Here is an 18,110-nt window from a genome sequence, read left to right as displayed (position 1 = left end):
CAAAGCCGAGCTGCTTGAATTGTTGCACCAGGACTGGCATAAAGTCACCCATCATCAATATGAAAGACTTGTGGAGAGCATGCCAAGACGCATGAAAGCTGTGATTGAAAATCAGGGTTATTCCACCAAATATTGATTTCTGAACTCTTCCTAAGTTAAACCATTAGTATTGTGTTGTTTAAAAATGAATATGAACTTATTTTCCTTTGCATTATTCGAGGTCTGACAACTTTGCATCTTTTTTGTTATTTTGACCAGTTGTAATTTTCTGCAAATAAATGCTCTAAATTAGAATATTTTTATTTGGAATTTGGGAGAAATGTTGTCGATAGTTTATAGAATAAAACAAAAATGTTAATTTTACCCAAACACATACCTATAAATAGTACAACCAGAGAAACTGATAATTTTGCAGTGGTCTCTTCATTTCTTTACAGAACTGTATATCACGGTCGCAATGCACATGAACTAACAGGATTTATAGAGCAAACAACGCAATTTTCACAACACATAGGTTGTAATATGGCTTTTTTTTCTGGCTTCCCCAGTGATTCCACCCAAACACCGCTACTCCCAACAGAACAGTTGTATTATTCATTTGTATCCTTTATATAATAAAAACATATCCTCTGCTAAATATCATCCATACAAAATGCGGTTGCCTTTTTGTCTGAATGTAGTTCACAAATGCCAGTTAGTGAGTGGATGTGGAGGAGCCATGACCATGTTGAGTGTGTCATTGGATGGTGTCACACTTCGCGCAATCCGTCCATCTCCAGTAGGGTCATCTTTTGTACGCTTTGGGAGGTTCATGAAAAGTAAAAGAGACATGAAGTCATTCATTATTTCATATAAATAAGGAACTTACAATGAATGACTGAATCAATAGACCACGGCATTTGTAACGTGTTTTGGAGAGTACTGTAGACCAGCAGAAGCATAGCACCGATGGAAAACTTGTGTGGTTATTTCCCCTAACAATACCAATTACACTCACAGTTAAGGTCTCATACCAGACACAGAGAAAAAAGCTAAACGTACTAACCAACAGTCCAGTCAAAGCCTTGGTGAAATAGCGAAAGCCTTGCCTGACTTTACATTTGGATGTCTTGCTCTTTTTGACATCATCTCCGGACACATCAGGTTTGGACTCCCTGCTCCCATTGACGACCTCATAAATGGTTGGCAAAGAGAATAATGACGCTGATGAAGGTGTTCGATTGATGTCACCACCGGCCTCTCCGGCTGTAATCATATGTAGAGACCAGTCTCGCCTCAGGGCCTTATCTGATTGGGTAGAGGCCAGAGGGGATCCATCCTCATTGGCAGACTGGGAGCATGATGACTGCAGTCGAGTGGACCTCTTCCTGGGAATCTAGGTGCAGTCAAGGGGGAAAGTAGCACATCACAGTTCTACAGCTCATGTAGGATTCTGATATAAACATAGTATATCTTCAGAGGCGCAGGGTTTTCACACATATCTATGCTGACAAACTAGCGATCAACAGCTTGGAGAACCACAGGGTGTACAAGGTTTTGTTTAAAGCCCAGCACTAACCAACCTGGTTCAGCTAATGAAGGTCTTGATGATCAGTAAAATCAGTTAGTGCTGGGTAGGAACAAAGGTTGATGCATACTCTGTCAATCTCAAAGTCTAGGGTTGGAGACCACTGGTCCCTTCTCTGACCAGTACCTTCATCTCTTGGAGATCCTCTGCGATAGAGTGGAACTTCTCAGTGAATGTGTCCATCATGGCTTTGGCTTGCTCATGGCGTTCCCTGGCACTGGAGACCCTCTCCTTCCGGTCTGTGGCCTCCTCATCATCACTGGTCCCAGGGGACTCCAGCTCCCCCGGAGCTATAGGGACAACTGGGGTCATCACTGCCCTGCTTCTGGAGGAGTGGGAATAGGACTGAGAGGTAGAGAACATGTAGACAAGGCATTGGGTTTACCAGTTATGTGTTAGGACTTTCTGTTGATTATTCTATCAAAGTTGTGTTTTGAGCTTAGACGCCTAATACATTAACTGAGACGCATTTCATTCACAAAATGGCAAAAGGCATTGTTAATCTATTGATTGTATGGACGTGTTGAATAAAATAATCAACTATGGATGGCATCATCAGCATGTAAAAGATATCGCTAGATACCTTCTCTGACTTTTGTTTGGTCCTCTTCTTAACTTCCAGATACTCTTGATTATCAGCAGTTATGTACTGTAAGAAGAAATGTCTTTAGTTAGAGAATGCGTATATCAAGTATAAGGATTCTGGAAGAATAAGAATAACATGTACATTATCTTCTCCAGAATCACCAATAATGCAGACCTAAATGGATCTCATTAGTTACTTCAAGTCAAATCAAACCAATCAAACTTTATTTGTCACATGCGCAGAATACAACAAGTAGACCTTACCGTGAAATGCAGAATACAACAAGTAGAACTTACCGTGAAATGCAGAATACAACAAGTAGACCTTACCGTGAAATGCAGAATACAACAAGTAGACCTTACCGTGAAATGCAGAATACAACAAGTAGACCTTACCGTGAAATGCAGAATACAACAAGTAGACCTTACCGTGAAATGCAGAATACAACAAGTAGACCTTACCGTGAAATGCAGAATACAACAAGTAGACCTTACCGTGAAATGCAGAATACAACAAGTAGACCTTACCGTGAAATGCAGAATACAACAAGTAGACCTTACCGTGAAATGCAGAATACAACAAGTAGACCTTACCGTGAAATGCAGAATACAACAAGTAGACCTTACCGTGAAATGCAGAATACAACAAGTAGAACTTACCGTGAAATGCAGAATACAACAAGTAGACCTTACCGTGAAATGCAGAATACAACAAGTAGACCTTACCGTGAAATGCAGAATACAACAAGTAGACCTTACCGTGAAATGCAGAATACAACAAGTAGACCTTACCGTGAAATGCTGACAAGCCCTTTACACCAATAGTGCAGTTCAAGAAGAGTTTGGAAAATATTTATCAAATAAACTCCAGTAAAAAATAATTAAATGTAACACAATAAAATAACACTAACGAGGCTATATACAGGGGGTACCGGTACCGAGTCAGTGTACTGGGGTACAGGTTAGTCGAGGTAATTTGTACATATAGGATATAGGTAGGGGTGAAGTGAAGTGATTATCCTTATGTGTTAAATGTATAGTTCATTTCCTCCATATTATGGTTGATGGCGCATTTAGAAAGGTCTTACAATTTTCTTAACTTCGGTCCTGCTGCTTGGTCGATAGACAGCTTTCTTAGGGTCATCCTTCAAATCCTCTAGTACCCATTTCAATTCTTTCACCCAGGGTTTCTCCTATACAAATAGCGAGAGACAGATTACAAATATAGTACATTCTTGAAAGCTCAGTAAACATGATGAACAACAATTTACCATATTCAGTAGTACGCTGAGCTCTATAGCGAACAGTTATCTATGAATAAACGTTTTTGTGGCACTGTTTAAATCTATATTGTGTTTAATTTCAAAAACATTTGTTAGTTCATCGCGTTCGATCGATTACGACATCAACATCGATTTGCTTCAATCGGTAAACTTGTTGGCTTCGGTGAAAATGTTATCGAAGTCATTCGCATGTTTTACAACAATATAAAAGAGTTATGTGTTACTAAACCTTAATACATCAAAAGATTCCGTATCAACAGAAGTGTACAACAGGGATGCCATTTGTATTCATTTTGGTTGTGGAACTTCTTTCTCTAGATATTCTGAATAATGCAAATCTGTATGGCTTAACCATTTTAAACAAAGAAATCTAAATTTCCCAACTGGCTGATACTCTTTTTTTAAGAAACAAAGACCAGGTCGCCCATGCCCTTAATGCTATCATTGCATCAGGATTAAAACTGAACGTTTCTAAATGTGAAATCTTATGTTTATATGACTGATGATAAAGAAATAGAAAACATTTCTGTAAAGGACTGTGCTAAATATTTAGGAATACATCTGTCAAAAAAAAGCACTTAGTCAGACTGTCTCGTTTCGTGTACCCCTCATTATCGTTATTTGTAAGTCCCTCTAGTTGTAAAGAGATCAACAAGACCTTTCTTGACTTCATCTGGAAAAATAAGTCTCACAAACTAAAAGAGTCAGTCCTCTCTAATAAAAGAGCTGAAGGCGGTCTGGAAGTGTTGGTTGGATTTGGTTGAAAACTGGTTGAAAATATGTTTGATTAGTACCGATTCAATATGGTATTTCATTCCAAATAATGTGTAATAAGTTACATTTTTACTGAAATGTAATTATATTCCTGAATGATTAACCACTAAATTGGCTAGGTTTCACCAACAAGCTTTAATGGCCTGGAAAATATTTCCTGAACAATTTTTCCCCACGTAAAGCTCTTTTGTGGAATAATTCAGACATAACTGTAAGGAATAAGTCATTGTTCTACCCCAGCTGGCATGAGAGGAATATTGACTTTGTTCTTGATGTTTTTGACATCAGAGGTAATATTCTTACATATGAAGAATTTATAACATTGAATGAATTTCCAATACCTTTCAGAGTTTATTGCTGTGATCAAAGCCATTCCCAGTGGTTTAACTACACTAATGAAAACTAATCTTAGCTTTGGGAATGATTACAGAGCTTATCCAGAACTGAGATTGGAAGGCGTGGGCTTACTTGAGAAATGTAGTTGTAATAAATATATAAGACAAATTCTTAATTCACAAAACCAACTTACACCGAGAGGAAAATCTTTATGGAACGTGCTTATTCCTGACATTGTCTAGAAAAAGCTTGGTTATTGTATACCAAACAAATTTAAGGAAGTGCACTTTAAAATTCTACACAAGATATATCCATGTAAATTATGTTGTCCAAATTTGTGGCTATTACCTGCGTTTTCTGTGAAAAAGGTGAGAATCTGACTCGTTCTTTGAATGTAAATGTGTGTCCGAATTCTGTGAAAACCTTGCAGAATACTTATTTACCATTATGAACACTACCCATGTTTTTGACATGAAGGATATAATATGTTACTATTGCAATGATAACAAGACCATTGAAATGATTGCATTTTAAAAAATTCTTGTTGCCAAATACTTTATAAACAAACACAAATTCCAGAATTCTATACCAAAATTACACATGTTTTTGATTGAATTCTCTTAAGACATTATCCCTAGTGAATAACAGCTTCCTTAATCATGACATTTTCTCAGGGTGAATACAATTGCACTAGAATAGTTATTTTTATTATTTTATTGATATTTTTTGTATGTTTGAGTATTTTCTTGTTAATACCCGTGTTTTGTTTTGTTTGACATGTTTGATGTAAGTTGTTGATTTTTGTATTATGAATAATATATATATATATATATATATATATATATATATATATATATATATATATATTTAAAGGTACACAGTAAATTGATTGGATAGGTTTTTGGATGTCCGCACAGGGATGACGATGATCTAGAGTTGATTGACACAGATCAATTAAATCATTCGCGGAATAAGCATTCACAAACGTGCACTGCAAGACCTCTAGATGCGACATGCACATAGCATTGACAATTTGGAGTTGGCTTTGCACTGGGTGTGCACTATTCATTTAAATTAAATTGAAAACATTCCATTGTGAATATTTATTTATACGTGGACAACCATCTGTAAACATTTGTTTCGACCCATAACACATGCATTGCTTTTCTTTCAGTCTAAGCTTTGTGAGGACATTCATACAACTCTCACAATGTCAATTAATTCAGGCATAGTAAACCTATTACATATTCAAACATAATTAAGACATAAGACATTGATGCAACATAACAACCATTGGCCTCAAGTAGTAAAAATCTTTAGTGGGTGCATGGCATGCATATGGAGTGTGTGTGTAGGGGGGATCCTGAAGTGATTCTGAATTGGAAACCAGTATTGACAGTAGACAACCTACTTAAATTTCAGTCAAGCTTAGCAAAAAAAGAGGCAGCATTTTTTAAGACTTTCCCCTCAGCTCCAGTAATGATTCATAGACAACATTTGCAAGCAAGCTTTTGTAACGATGAATATTTTTGCTTGAGATTCAGCTTAATGGTCAACAACAGGGTAGGCATTGTCTTTCAAGAAAAGCACAAAGTAAAAAAAGACATGTTTGTAAATCATCTGTTAAAACACGTGAAAACATTGCATTAAAACAGCAGTTGTAAATGACACTAACCTGTACAAATAAATATAACCAACCAAATAAGATAGAAACATATGATATTGAACTGAGGGTAAGGCACACTTATAAATACTGTAGTATTACTATAGTTAAAAAACTATAGTATGTACTGCAGTGTTCTGTGGACATGACTGTACTATTTACTATCGTGTTTTATGCATATATTACTAATATACTATAGTTATTCAAATATTATAATATATTTCTACAGAATTCACTACAGAATTCTACAGTAAGTACTACACATGAATGAGGAATACCACACTGTGTAGTATAGTATTCTACAGTATACTACCAAATTATATATTAAGTAATACCCTGATCGAGGGATACTACCGTGTGTAGTATAGTATTCTACAGTATACTACAGTTTACTTAGCCTGGGTACCAGCCTTTTTGGCTAACATTCCACTCCTCGACAGGTCGACATGGAGAAAAGCTGTCCACGACGAAGTTGCATGGTACAAAGAAAATCTCTGCCGTGCCGCAGAGGACAAGCGGCAACTTCGAAAGGAGAGACTTCCCATCAAGAACGCCCACCTGCCACCACCACTCACCCTGGCCCATACCGCATCAAAATATGTGGCTCCCGGATCGGCCTCTTCAGCCATCTGAAGACCCACAAGCAGGACCCACCAGGAGGACAATCATACTCAACCCAGAGTGCTCGTTGATGATGGGTACCAGTCTATTTAGCTAACATTCCACTCCTTGTAGCCTACTCCATGTCATATTCCAAAGAGACGGGTCTTTCTTCATTCTTTAAATATATCTTATGACACGGAGTACAGGTAGTGGAACGTTAGCTAAATTGACTGGTACCCAGACTACAATTTACCACAGAATTCTATAGCAAACTGTAGTAGTGTGGGATTCTCTAAAATGTGCGCATGGAGCGTCTAATATTACAGTGGAACAAAAATAGTTTGGACAAAGCTCTTGAACCTCGTTCACAGTGTTCACCTGAAGACATCGATACCTCGTCCTCTATGTTTTAAGGTCCATAATGCAGTTCTTAACGGGTATATTGCACCATATTGGAATTTCACCTGGAGTTAAAGAGAAGAGCATCCTTTTTGGAGAGTCTACTGCTATGGCCTATCTCAGACCCAACCTTGATTTCATGGTTCTCCTCGTAAGGCCCAGTACACAGAGTGATCACAAGATGGCAACGTTTGGTTGTCATAAAAGTCTGTGCGGATCACTAAGTTCCAACTAAACTGTCCAAAAAGACCTAAAGACTTAACATCCTGTATGACTGTCCCTGCATCATTTGGAGATCCCCAGGCCGGTCTTCATGTACTCGTAGACCACATAGCTGAGGCTCACAGCAGGAATCACTTTCATGAAGTTGGGCAGGATACCCCGGTACAGTCCAAAGAAACCCTCGTTAGCCATGATCCCCTTCATCAGTCCAGTCATGGTGGACTTGTCCGACGCTTCCAGAGTTGCTGAGAGAGACAGTAAATGAACAAAAGGATGCAGAAGGAAAGAAAAGGTTACACAGCCTACATATCAGGACAAATCAGTAGCAGCCTACATATCAGGACATATCAGTAGCAGCCTACATATCAGGACATACACTGTCTGTAGCAGCCTACATATCAGGACAAATCAGTAGCAGCCTACATATCAGGACATACACTGTCTGTAGCAGCCTACATATCAGGACATACACTGTCTGTAGCAGCCTACATATCAGGACATACACTGTCTGTAGCAGCCTACATATCAGGACATACACTGTCTGTAGCAGCCTACATATCAGGACATACACTGTCTGTAGCAGCCTACATATCAGGACATACACTGTCTGTAGCAGCCTACATATCAGGACATACACTGTCTGTAGCAGCCTACATATCAGGACATACACTGTCTGTAGCAGCCTACATATCAGGACATACACTGTCTGTAGCAGCCTACATATCAGGACATACACTGTCTGTAGCAGCCTACATATCAGGACATACACTGTCTGTAGCAGCTGGATCCATTCGTCAAAGATTTCTTTCTGTGCTGCTGGAGAGATGATTTGGAATGTTTTTCGGCTTCAATAAATAAAGAATATCTCATCTAGTTGCAGATGTATTTATTACCTTGTGCCTGCATGCGTGTGCGAAGCAGGGCGAGGGGGTAACTGGCCAGCTGGCCACAGGTGCTGGAGATGGTGCCACAGCCCAACAGCACCAAGATGCCAGGGTTGGCTGTGTCTTTGGCATAGCGGGACAACCATGCATTCTTCAGGCTCTAGGGTGCACAAAGAGAGGGTGGGGTAAGGGACAAGGGAAGTATCATCATTTAGGGGATGTGACTGGCGCCAAAGAGAATCGGTGTTCAGACAGTGGTCACATTAACGTGGTCAGCCTTCTCTCATTTAGAATAACACAACCGTTCGATGAACACAATTCAGTGGATTCAATCTTGAGTCCTGAAAAACGTCCAACATTATGGAATTCTCCGTTTTCAGTAATGCACGTCAGTGAACTGTAAATCATTGCAGTACTACAATGTGGAATGAGAAACAGCATTGACTCTATGATAGAAATCGTCAGCCTGCATACCTCGTAAACAGCTAGGTCGATGCCAGCATAGGGAATGATGCCTATCATGTTGGGAGTGTAGCCTTTATAGAAGGCTTTGATGCCCTCTTTCCTCAGAATCTTCTTGGCACAGTCAAACATTCCATTATACTGGCCAGTTTTCCCCAGAGTCAGTCTGGTCTTCATCACCTAAAAGGAGAAAGAAGACAATGGAGAGATGATGCTCAGCTATATAGAATTAATAAGTACTGATAGTTTATGAGAGGTAGTGGAAATGCTGTCATAATGTGTGCTGATCCTACAGATTGCAATCTTTCAATGAGAAACTGATTTTTATTCGATCAGTTCAGGGTGTTTGCCAAATAATTACATTAAAATACACTACCGATCAAAAGTTTTACTCATTCAAGGGTTTTTCTTAACTGACTATTTTCTACATTGTAGAATAATAGTGAAGACATCAAAACTATGAAATAACATCATGTAGTAACCAAACAAAGTGTTAAACAAATCAAAGTATATTTTATATTTGAGATTCTTCAAATAGCCACCCTTTGCCTTGATGACAGCTTTGCACACTGCATAATAATGACTGTATGAATGAAAATGCACAATGTAATCATGTCAACGTGTGTCAAATACAGTATGAAAGTTGAAAACACTATGTTAAAAGCACTGTGTGTGAGTTTCCCTTGCCAAAAACAAAGAGCTGTGAATGGATCAGTGGTTCACCAATCAGGGCCTTGATTGACTCGGCAAAAGTAACAAGGTGTGACGTGTAATGGAAGAAAACTAAGATTCTTTGGGACCATCAGGTGACGTCCTGACAACTGTTACACAGAAATGTTCCTGCAACGTTCCCATGAAACGTTTGTATGTTCGGTTACACTAACGTTTAAGTTGAAACTTTTAGGTTCAAAATGTACCCGAGAAATATATTTTCAGGGACATATTTCTTCCTGAGATAAAGTGTTTCTTATGTTAAATTAATTGTATACCACCTGCTAACGTGAATGCAGTTGACTGATTCATGTTGCTGTACTATGGGATTGCTACTTCATCAAATTAATTCCATGGATCTGACAGTGACGGAGACACTCGGTAACAGTGGGTGGTCCTCTCACCTCCATGGGGTAGATGGATGACTGGGCGGTGGCTCCTGCTAGAGAGCCAGCCATGAACCTCTGGTGGGTCTGGACCTTCCCTCCCTCTGGTGTCAGCAGCTTCTTATACTGATGGGGGAGAGAGTTGAGATACACCATGAGGATAACACAGAGATTCTATTAGAACCCCTCTCTTTCTCCCTCTGTAAACAACAGCCGTAGACTAGCAGTGAAAGGTAGATATGTACATACATGTAGGGATAAAGTGACTAGGCAACAGGAAAGACCATAACCGTAACAGTAACAGCAGCATATGTGATGAGTCAAAAGAGTGAGTGCAAAAAAGACAAATGTGGATAGTCCAGGTTGGTTAACTATGTAGCAGTCTTATGGCTCGGGTGTAGAAACTGTTCAGGGTCCTGTTGGTTCCAGATTTGGTGCATCGGTGGCTGGAGTCTTTGAACATTTTAAGGGCCTTCCTCTGACACCACCTGGTATAGAGGTCCTTGATGGCAGTGAGCCTGGCCCCGGTGATGTACTGGGCCATACGCACTACCCTCTGCTGTTTCTTGCGGTTGGTGGCCGAGCAGTTACCATACCAGTCAGGATGCTCTCAATGGTGCAGCTGTAGAATTTGTTGAGGATCTGAGGGCCCAGGACAAATATTTTCAGCCTCCTGAGGGAGAAGAGGCATTGTTGTGCCCTCTTCATGACTGTGTTGGAATGTGTGTGTATGGACCATGATACTCGTTAATGATGTGGACACCGAGGAACTTGAAGCTCCCGACCTGCCCCACTACAGCCTCATCGATGTGGATGGGGGTGTGCTCGGCCCTCCGTTTCCTGTAGTCCACGATCAGCTCTTTTGTCTTGCTGACAGGTCTCTGACCTCCCTGTAGGCTGTCTCATCGTTGTCAGTGATCAGGCCTACCACCTTCATGTCGTCTGCAAACTTAATTGTGGTGTTGGAGTGGTGCGCGAACAGGGAGTACAGGAGGAGACTAAGCACACACCATTGCGGGGCCCCGTGTTGAGGGTCAGCGCGGCGGATGTGTTGTTGCCTACCCTCACCACCAGGGCCGGCCCGTCAGGAAGGGTTCATACAGACAATAACAAGTCAAATTCGAGGACTTTCAAGTACTAATATTTATTTTCAAGGAACATCCATTTCTAATAGTTCATATTATGCAATTGTTACTAATCGCCACCAGATGGCAGTATAGCACCACAACCTCATGAAAAGAAAATAAACATAATATTCATCACTACCTTACAAGTTCTACTCAATAATACACTGTTTCACTATATACATGAGTGGTAAGTCAGTACTGATGATTTTGTCATTTGAGTAGTGATGAGCAGAGTTCTGGGACATGCCTACTGGAGAAGGGCGGGAGGGCTGTATGAGGAAAACAGCACGTAAACGGCCACCAGAACAGCAGGACCACAGCTGCCGCTTGATAAAGTGGAATATTGCGGGCGCCCTGGGAATTTTAGCTATCGATGTCACGTTTGGCCGCGCCTAATCAGTCAGATCTGTACCTGCCTGGCTGAGTGGCAGTGTGGGTGGAATGAGCGAGCTCGCCTGGCAACCACAGCACGAAACACGAGAGGAAATCAAATTTGGTAGTCTGCCTGGAAAATAGTTTGCAAAACCAATACATTTTTCTATAATTTTTCATAAACATATTTGATCATTATCTGTTCTCCCCTCATTTTAATTCAAGTACTTTCAAGTGTCAACTTGAGAAAATGTCTGTTTTTCAAGGTATACCAGTACTTGAATTTCAGTGCCAAACTCAGGTACTTTAACCTACTCTTGAGGGTCCATAGTTTAGTGATGAGCTTGGAAGGCACTGTGCTGTTGACCGCTGCGCTGTAGTCAATGAACAGCATTCTCACATACTGTAGGTGTTCATTTTCCCTGTCTGTCTTCCCCTCTCTGTCCCATTTCCTATTCCCGCCATCATTGTACTATTTACTTCCTGTTCTAAATGTCGCGCTGTAACTTCCTCTATAGGTCTCTCTCTCCTCCTGCTTCTCCCCCTCCGTCCATCAAACTAAAAACAGAAGAAACGGTGTCCAACCTGTTCGTAGGCCATGAACTTGATAGCAGTCTCAGGGGCTATTTTTAACACGTTGACCCCGTTCCCTCGCCATAATGAGGCCACGCCCCCTTCCTTAATCATCTGCTTGAATCCTCCCAGCAGGGTGACCCGGTTGGACTTGGAGGAGTGGACCTGAAACACAACCACAGGGGTTGGAGAATACACCATTTTGATGAAATGTTTGCATTCGTTATACTGTAGTCTTTTTTCACAAGGTATGATGTTAGGAATAAGGGTTGTGGTTAAATCATACCTGTAGTTATAAAGCATTGTATTCCCATCCTCTTTAGTAACAACCCTTCCAGTACTCAACCTGCATGAAGACCTTCACCCTGTCCAGGGGGGCGGTGCCTGTGCGAGAGACCGCCCCAGCCATCGCCCCGGCCGCCAGCTGTTTCCACCAGCCACCAGAGGTCTTCTCCTCCTCTGTGAACTCATCAGGGATGGCAATGCTCTCACCTATGTCCAGCACCTAGTGAGTGAAAGAAGAATGACGTTATATTGTCCTTATGCCCATCAGCCACCACCAAGAGTTTTGAACGTTTATCATAGCATTGTGCACTCAAGCATACATCGGGAAAAATATTTGAAAACTTGTGCAGTGGTGATCCATATCCCCGATCAATAGCCCCCGTGCACTGCAGCCTTTTATACTGTTGCAACTTCATCAGTCAGGCCTGTAAGATCAACTGCATGCTATTTGTAAGTAGCACATGTGGTCAACAAAACTTGCTGTAGAGAAACACACACTACCACCTACCCTACCAACAGGCCTATTCTCACACACTACCACCTACCCTACCAACTGGCCTGACTGATAAAGTTGTACAATGCTGAGAGAGGAACGTCTTGTCCAGACCTGCTATCTCACCAGTTGTGGCTTGAGAAATTGCAGCAACACCAGCCTAGCATGTAGTGTCTCAGCAAAAAGTTTATAAAAGGGACTCGCTATCTCCCAGAAACAGAATTTGTAAGATGATCTGGACTGGAGATAAACCATGCACTGGAGATGAACATTTTGTTGAAAGAAAGTCAATAAGATAGGAGTTTCTCCACAATATTGCTTGTACACATCTTGTTTTTCAAGGGGTGTGTGGGTGCAGGTGTGAATCCGGACTCCGGACTGGGTAACCCACTCACCGAGGAGTGTTTCCAGTAGCGTATGATCTCGTTCAGGTTATGGGCAGGATTGAACAGGAAGTGATCCCTCCACTCGTTCCAGTCCACCATCATGGTGCCATCAATGTCCATGCTGCACAAACAGGATATGAGGTCACAGAGCAGATAGTAACAGTACTAGCCTGGTTACCATTCTACTTCTGCTTTAGCCAACTTGACCATTTTTGTTCCAATCCAGCACTAATTTAACTCATCAAGGGTTTGATGATTAGTTGATAAGTGGAATAGACTAAAATGCTTATAGTTTGTAAGAAATGACATGGCTAATGAAGGGACACTTAGCTTATGAGGACAAACCTTTGTAGGATGGTCTGGGCCTCTTCCTTGGTTATGTCCATGCCCAGCTCTTCAAGGGATTGCTTGATCTCAGAGGCATCGATGTGCCCTGGAGGAAATGATAGAAGGGTTTTGTTTAAGTACATGCTCTAGTTCACAAGTATATGTTCATAAGTATAATGCATGTTCTATCATGCCTTGTTGTTGTAACAGTGATGTTACATTGTTGTGAGAATCATGTGCAGTCATTCTGACAGAGACAGGTCTCAGCACAACAAGATCACAGTCTCACTTCAGATTTCAACAATAGTCCAGGGGGGGTGGATGAACATCTATGGGTGAAGTGAAAGTAGGTCAAAGGTGAAGGTTGTAAAAACAGAACAAATTGAGGGTTAATCATAAAAAACTTGAGGATTAAGTTTAGGCATAAATTTTGCCTGGTTAAGGTTTGGGATAAGGTTAAAACAGAACCGTGACCCTTCCTGTATCCCCATTCACAACGCCCTAGCAAACTGGGAGCCAGATAGTAATACATGCTCACGCTGCCCCTAGTGGACGGTATTGAACGCATCTCCCGGCATCCTAGGGTCCTGGACAAATGTCAAATACTGAAGTCTATCTGTAGTGATCTCGCTGCTCATCAAGTACTGTACTTCCTAAACATTGTGTCACCAGTGATCCCCCCCCCCCCCCAGATCACCCGTGCCTTGTGGAGAAGGATATGATGTGGCAACCTACCATCGTTGTTTTTGTCCAAGCTCTTGAACGTCAGGCGCAGTTTCTTCTCGTGTTCTTTCAGGTATTTGTTGAACTCATTGAAGTCAAGCCCTCCATCTTTGTTTTCGTCACCAGACGATACAATTTTCTGCACAAACACAAAGGAGAGGATTAGTCTATTTGCCTCACTGTTGGAAGTTGAACCGCTGAAGCAGAACTTTGTACATTGGCAAGGTTACTCACACACAACTACGAGTCATAGGCATCACATAGGCTGCCTCGCTAATTCATGCAGTTGCATAGTGACTCACACAAGAACAGTATAGCTTTTCAATGCTATCATTAAATGGTAGGCTAATGTTATAGCGATACTGTGTAACCATAAGAGCATGTTGTGCACATTAATGAATATTGCATAATGACTGGAGATGGTGGCCAAGTCAATGGGGCAGGTATCTCCACTCTAGTGGTGCTAGTAACAACACAAACCAATATCTGTGTTCATTCCCTGATACTGGAGATGATGGCCAAGTCAATGGGGCAGGTATCTCCACTCTAGCAGTGCTAGTAACAACACAAATCAATATCTGTTTTCATTCCCTGATACTGGGGATGAGTCATTTGTAGATGTCATATTGATGATGAAACCTGTGTCCCACTGGACAATCTGTGATCGCTACATTCATTTTTGTACTTTTAAATTCATGATACATACTCATTGATTCTTGAAGAAAATGACTTATAAAAACCTTGTGAGATTAGTTCAACTGTCTAATCCCATCAGAACCCAAAACATAATCTTGATTTACTTGAGTTATTTCATTGTAAACAAATACTGTATAGCCTCAAAACATGGTTAAAACAAGGCAACACTAAACATGTCGTCCTCCAAGAATGATGCAGCGCCCCCCTTGGGCCAATCAGTGTTATTTTGTAAATGCCACATCTCAATAGCATTCACCCAAGTTTCGTCAAAACCGGGCTAATACATCAAATGTTGTACTAACATATGGCTGGAGACAGATCTAGTCCCCCTCCCCCTTTTTATATTACATTTATCCAGCCTCATCCCTCAGCTGTTTACCAAAACAGTGGTGGGGTGCCCGCTTTGTTGTTTGAGTCGCAGATTGCCCCTTTAAACCAGCCCTGCCCTGATAACACCAGACACTAACACGGTTACTACGGAGTTATCGCTCCAGAATGTGACAGGGAGAAACTAGTTAGTCGGCTAAAGTTGAGTATTTCGTTTATATAAAGTAGTAGGTTGTTTTATTTACAGGGAAATGCCCACAAATGGGCCAATAGGCTAAGTGAATGAGAATGGCATTATGTCTAGGTCTGTGTTGCGTATATTTGCTACACATACTGTATGTCCCAATCCCAAATCCTTCACGTCGGGAAACCGCATGGCTCTACTTTTACCTGCGCTGCACCTCTGCGGAATGACATGCCCATTGCGGTTAGGCCCGCTCTCAATTCAGCAACATCGACCTTCCCATCCTTGTTGGTGTCCAGTTTATCGAATAGGTCTTGGTATGACCTTTCACTATCGGGATCCCAGCATCGGGATTCTGTTAGAACAAGTCCTTTTATAACATGATACATTGTTGCTGTTGGCAAAGAGGCTACCGATAGCAAAAGCCCAATGTTTTTCAGAAAGTTGAATGCATAGTGCTCAGTCAATACGGAACCGCGGGTTGAGAAAAGGGTCGCTTGTCGTAATCCGTCGCAAATTCGCAATTATCTCCGTGGTCGACAAGGTACATACCGGTACACGAAATTTGAGACGACGATCTGACACAGCTTCATATCTCCTACAAATACTGCTGCATATCAGTAAATAACCTGAAACGCACTTCTCGGGATTACTGCAGTCAAATTGAGGGTGCGCGGTATAAGGAAGGACGCACCAGTATTCTGCCAGCAGCACAAATCATGACTCCACGTTTGTATGGTAATTTCGAAACCTTTTTTAAAAAAGCCCGATATTCAAACCACTGCAATGGGAAGAATTCATTCAAAAAGTGTATATATTTTTTCATCATTGGCCACTAGTATTGTGCCAACAAGAAAAGGCAAAAAGTAATTTATGAAAATAAAGACCAAAAATGAAAAAAAACGAAACTACAGTGTAGGCCGGGTCTCTGCTAACCAAATATGGTTTGTTTTTGAGGGAGACTCAGCAAGATCTCTACCAAGATTATTATAGTTTTGTGATTTAATTTGTTTTTATTTCACTTTTCGATTTTTATTTGAAATTTGACTTAGTTTCAGTTAGTTTTCAGATTTGATTTACTCGTTTTTATTTAGTTTCAGTTTGATAAAAACATTTCTATTTAGTTGTCATATTATTTAGTTTCAGTTGAAGTTTTAGTTTTAGGGGGAGAAAGTAGCCTATACGTGGGAGGGTAGGAGCCTTGCTATGTGTTGCCATCTGATGCACATTCAAATGTCATAAATTAACACTGCAGAGCTCTCCCTGTCCTCTGCCGTGTCTTGATTGTATTACTGTTGATGATATCCTGAAATGTGAATGTACACCCTGGCCCATCTACTGTTGCCAGCCCCAATTTGGACATGCTTTAACCACCTGACAAAGTCCTAAAGCAATGGGACTCCCTAAATCTTTCTCAGATTATTACCAATCCCAGTTCACAGCCAGCCAGCTTCTGTGTGTGTGCACGGGTTTCTGTTCAACCAAACAAGATTCTCTGCTTTATTTTTAAGAAGACTGGGTTCCAGAGAAGTGGTTGTTCAATTTCTCAAGTATGATGACAGCTGTCCACAGACAGAATACTGTCTCCACGAACACTTGGGATTCAGGAGCACAAACCAGATCTAGTGCCACAGGGCACAGCTTTAGATAAAAAGCCATCATTGTCTGACAGAATTGGAGAGGTGACTGTAAACATGCCCCCCTTTCCTTCTTCCAGGTATTTCCACTGCTCACGCTGGGCACTTAAAGATGCAATATGTAACTTTTTGGGCGACCCGAAATTTTAGTTATAGATATGTAATTCTCAATAAAAGCAAGTTTAAGAAGCAGTAAATCTGTTCTATGTGTGCTATTTCTATGCTTCCCATTGTTAAGTTTTGCATCTTTTACTGCTGGTTTTGTACACCAGCTTCAAACAGCTGAAAATACAATATTTTTGGTTATAGAAAATATATTTCACAGCGGGTTAGCTGGTACAATAAGGGGTATTCAAATCTTAACCTACGAGGTTCGGAGCCTGCTGGTTTTCTTTTCTACCTGATAATTAATTGCACACACCTGTTGTCCCAGGTCTAAATCAGTCCCTAATTAGAGGGGAACAATGAAACAACGCAGTGGTACTGTCATACCCTGGCCATAGAGAACCATTGTTTCTCTATGGTATAGTAAGTCAGGGCATGACTTGGGGGGGATTTAGTATATGTATGTCTATGTTGTATTCTAGTTTATTATTTCTATGTTGGTATTCTAGTTTTCATATTTCTAGGTTGGTGTGCTTGATATGGTTCCCAATTACAGGCAGCTGGCTATCGTTGTCTCTAATTGGGGATCATTTTTAAGTAGCATTTTTTCTACCTGTGTTTCATGGGATATTGTTTTGACTAGTGTATGTTACACCTCTTTGTTACGGGTTGTTGTTTTGTGCGGTTCTAATAAATAAAATGTGGAAACCATATCGCGCTGCAGCTTGGTCCGATCATTATTCCAGGGAACGTGACAGGTACTGGCTTTGAGATCCAGAGTTGAGTTTGAGGGCTCTACACTATACGTGCTTGTTTTGTCACACAAACTGAAATTAGGCTAACTATTCTAATTTTAGCAACCAGAAAATGGTGGAGTGATTTCTGCACAGTGCACCCGTAAGATGGCGCCGACAGACAGAACCTCTGCTTCTAGCTGCTAAGCCACTTTGTAGTACTTTGTTTTTTTTTGTGTTCTTTCTTACGTCAAAAGTTATATTTC

General features: G+C 40.9%; 1 protein-coding gene across 1 annotated transcript; it reads right to left on the bottom strand.

The window, feature by feature from the left end:
* Window positions 1-5,633: 5,633 nt before the first annotated feature.
* Window positions 5,634-16,087, bottom strand: LOC110508366 (mitochondrial adenyl nucleotide antiporter SLC25A24). The gene is made up of 10 exons (XM_021588842.3): window positions 15,575-16,087; window positions 14,174-14,300; window positions 13,457-13,544; window positions 13,121-13,232; window positions 12,294-12,452; window positions 11,960-12,112; window positions 9,894-10,001; window positions 8,791-8,958; window positions 8,326-8,476; window positions 5,634-7,677 (listed from the first exon to the last, which is right to left on the bottom strand). Exons 1-10 carry the CDS (start codon window positions 15,755-15,757, stop codon window positions 7,496-7,498), a joined length of 1,431 nt encoding a protein of 476 aa, XP_021444517.3. The 5' UTR covers window positions 15,758-16,087; the 3' UTR covers window positions 5,634-7,495.
* Window positions 16,088-18,110: the final 2,023 nt, after the last annotated feature.

The sequence above is a fragment of the Oncorhynchus mykiss genome, chromosome 28 (assembly GCF_057628025.1).
Source record: "Oncorhynchus mykiss isolate SJ-2025 chromosome 28, ASM5762802v1, whole genome shotgun sequence".
Taxonomy (NCBI): Eukaryota; Metazoa; Chordata; class Actinopteri; order Salmoniformes; family Salmonidae; genus Oncorhynchus; species Oncorhynchus mykiss.
The sequence above is the reverse complement of the archived record's forward strand: the minus strand, read 5'-3'. Positions and strand labels throughout refer to the sequence as shown.

What these genes read in the sequence shown, in the direction of transcription:
- LOC110508366 (XM_021588842.3), bottom strand. Translation starts at nt 15,757, where the DNA reads ATGTATCATGTTATAAAAGGACTTGTTCTAACAGAATCCCGATGCTGG. An exon ending in GCCCAGACCATCCTACAAAG is followed by an intron (nt 13,233 to 13,456) that starts GTTTGTCCTCAT and finishes CTGTTTGTGCAG; the next exon opens with CATGGACATTGATGGCACCA. An exon ending in CACACGCATGCAGGCACAAG is followed by an intron (nt 7,678 to 8,325) that starts GTAATAAATACA and finishes TGTCTCTCTCAG; the next exon opens with CAACTCTGGAAGCGTCGGAC.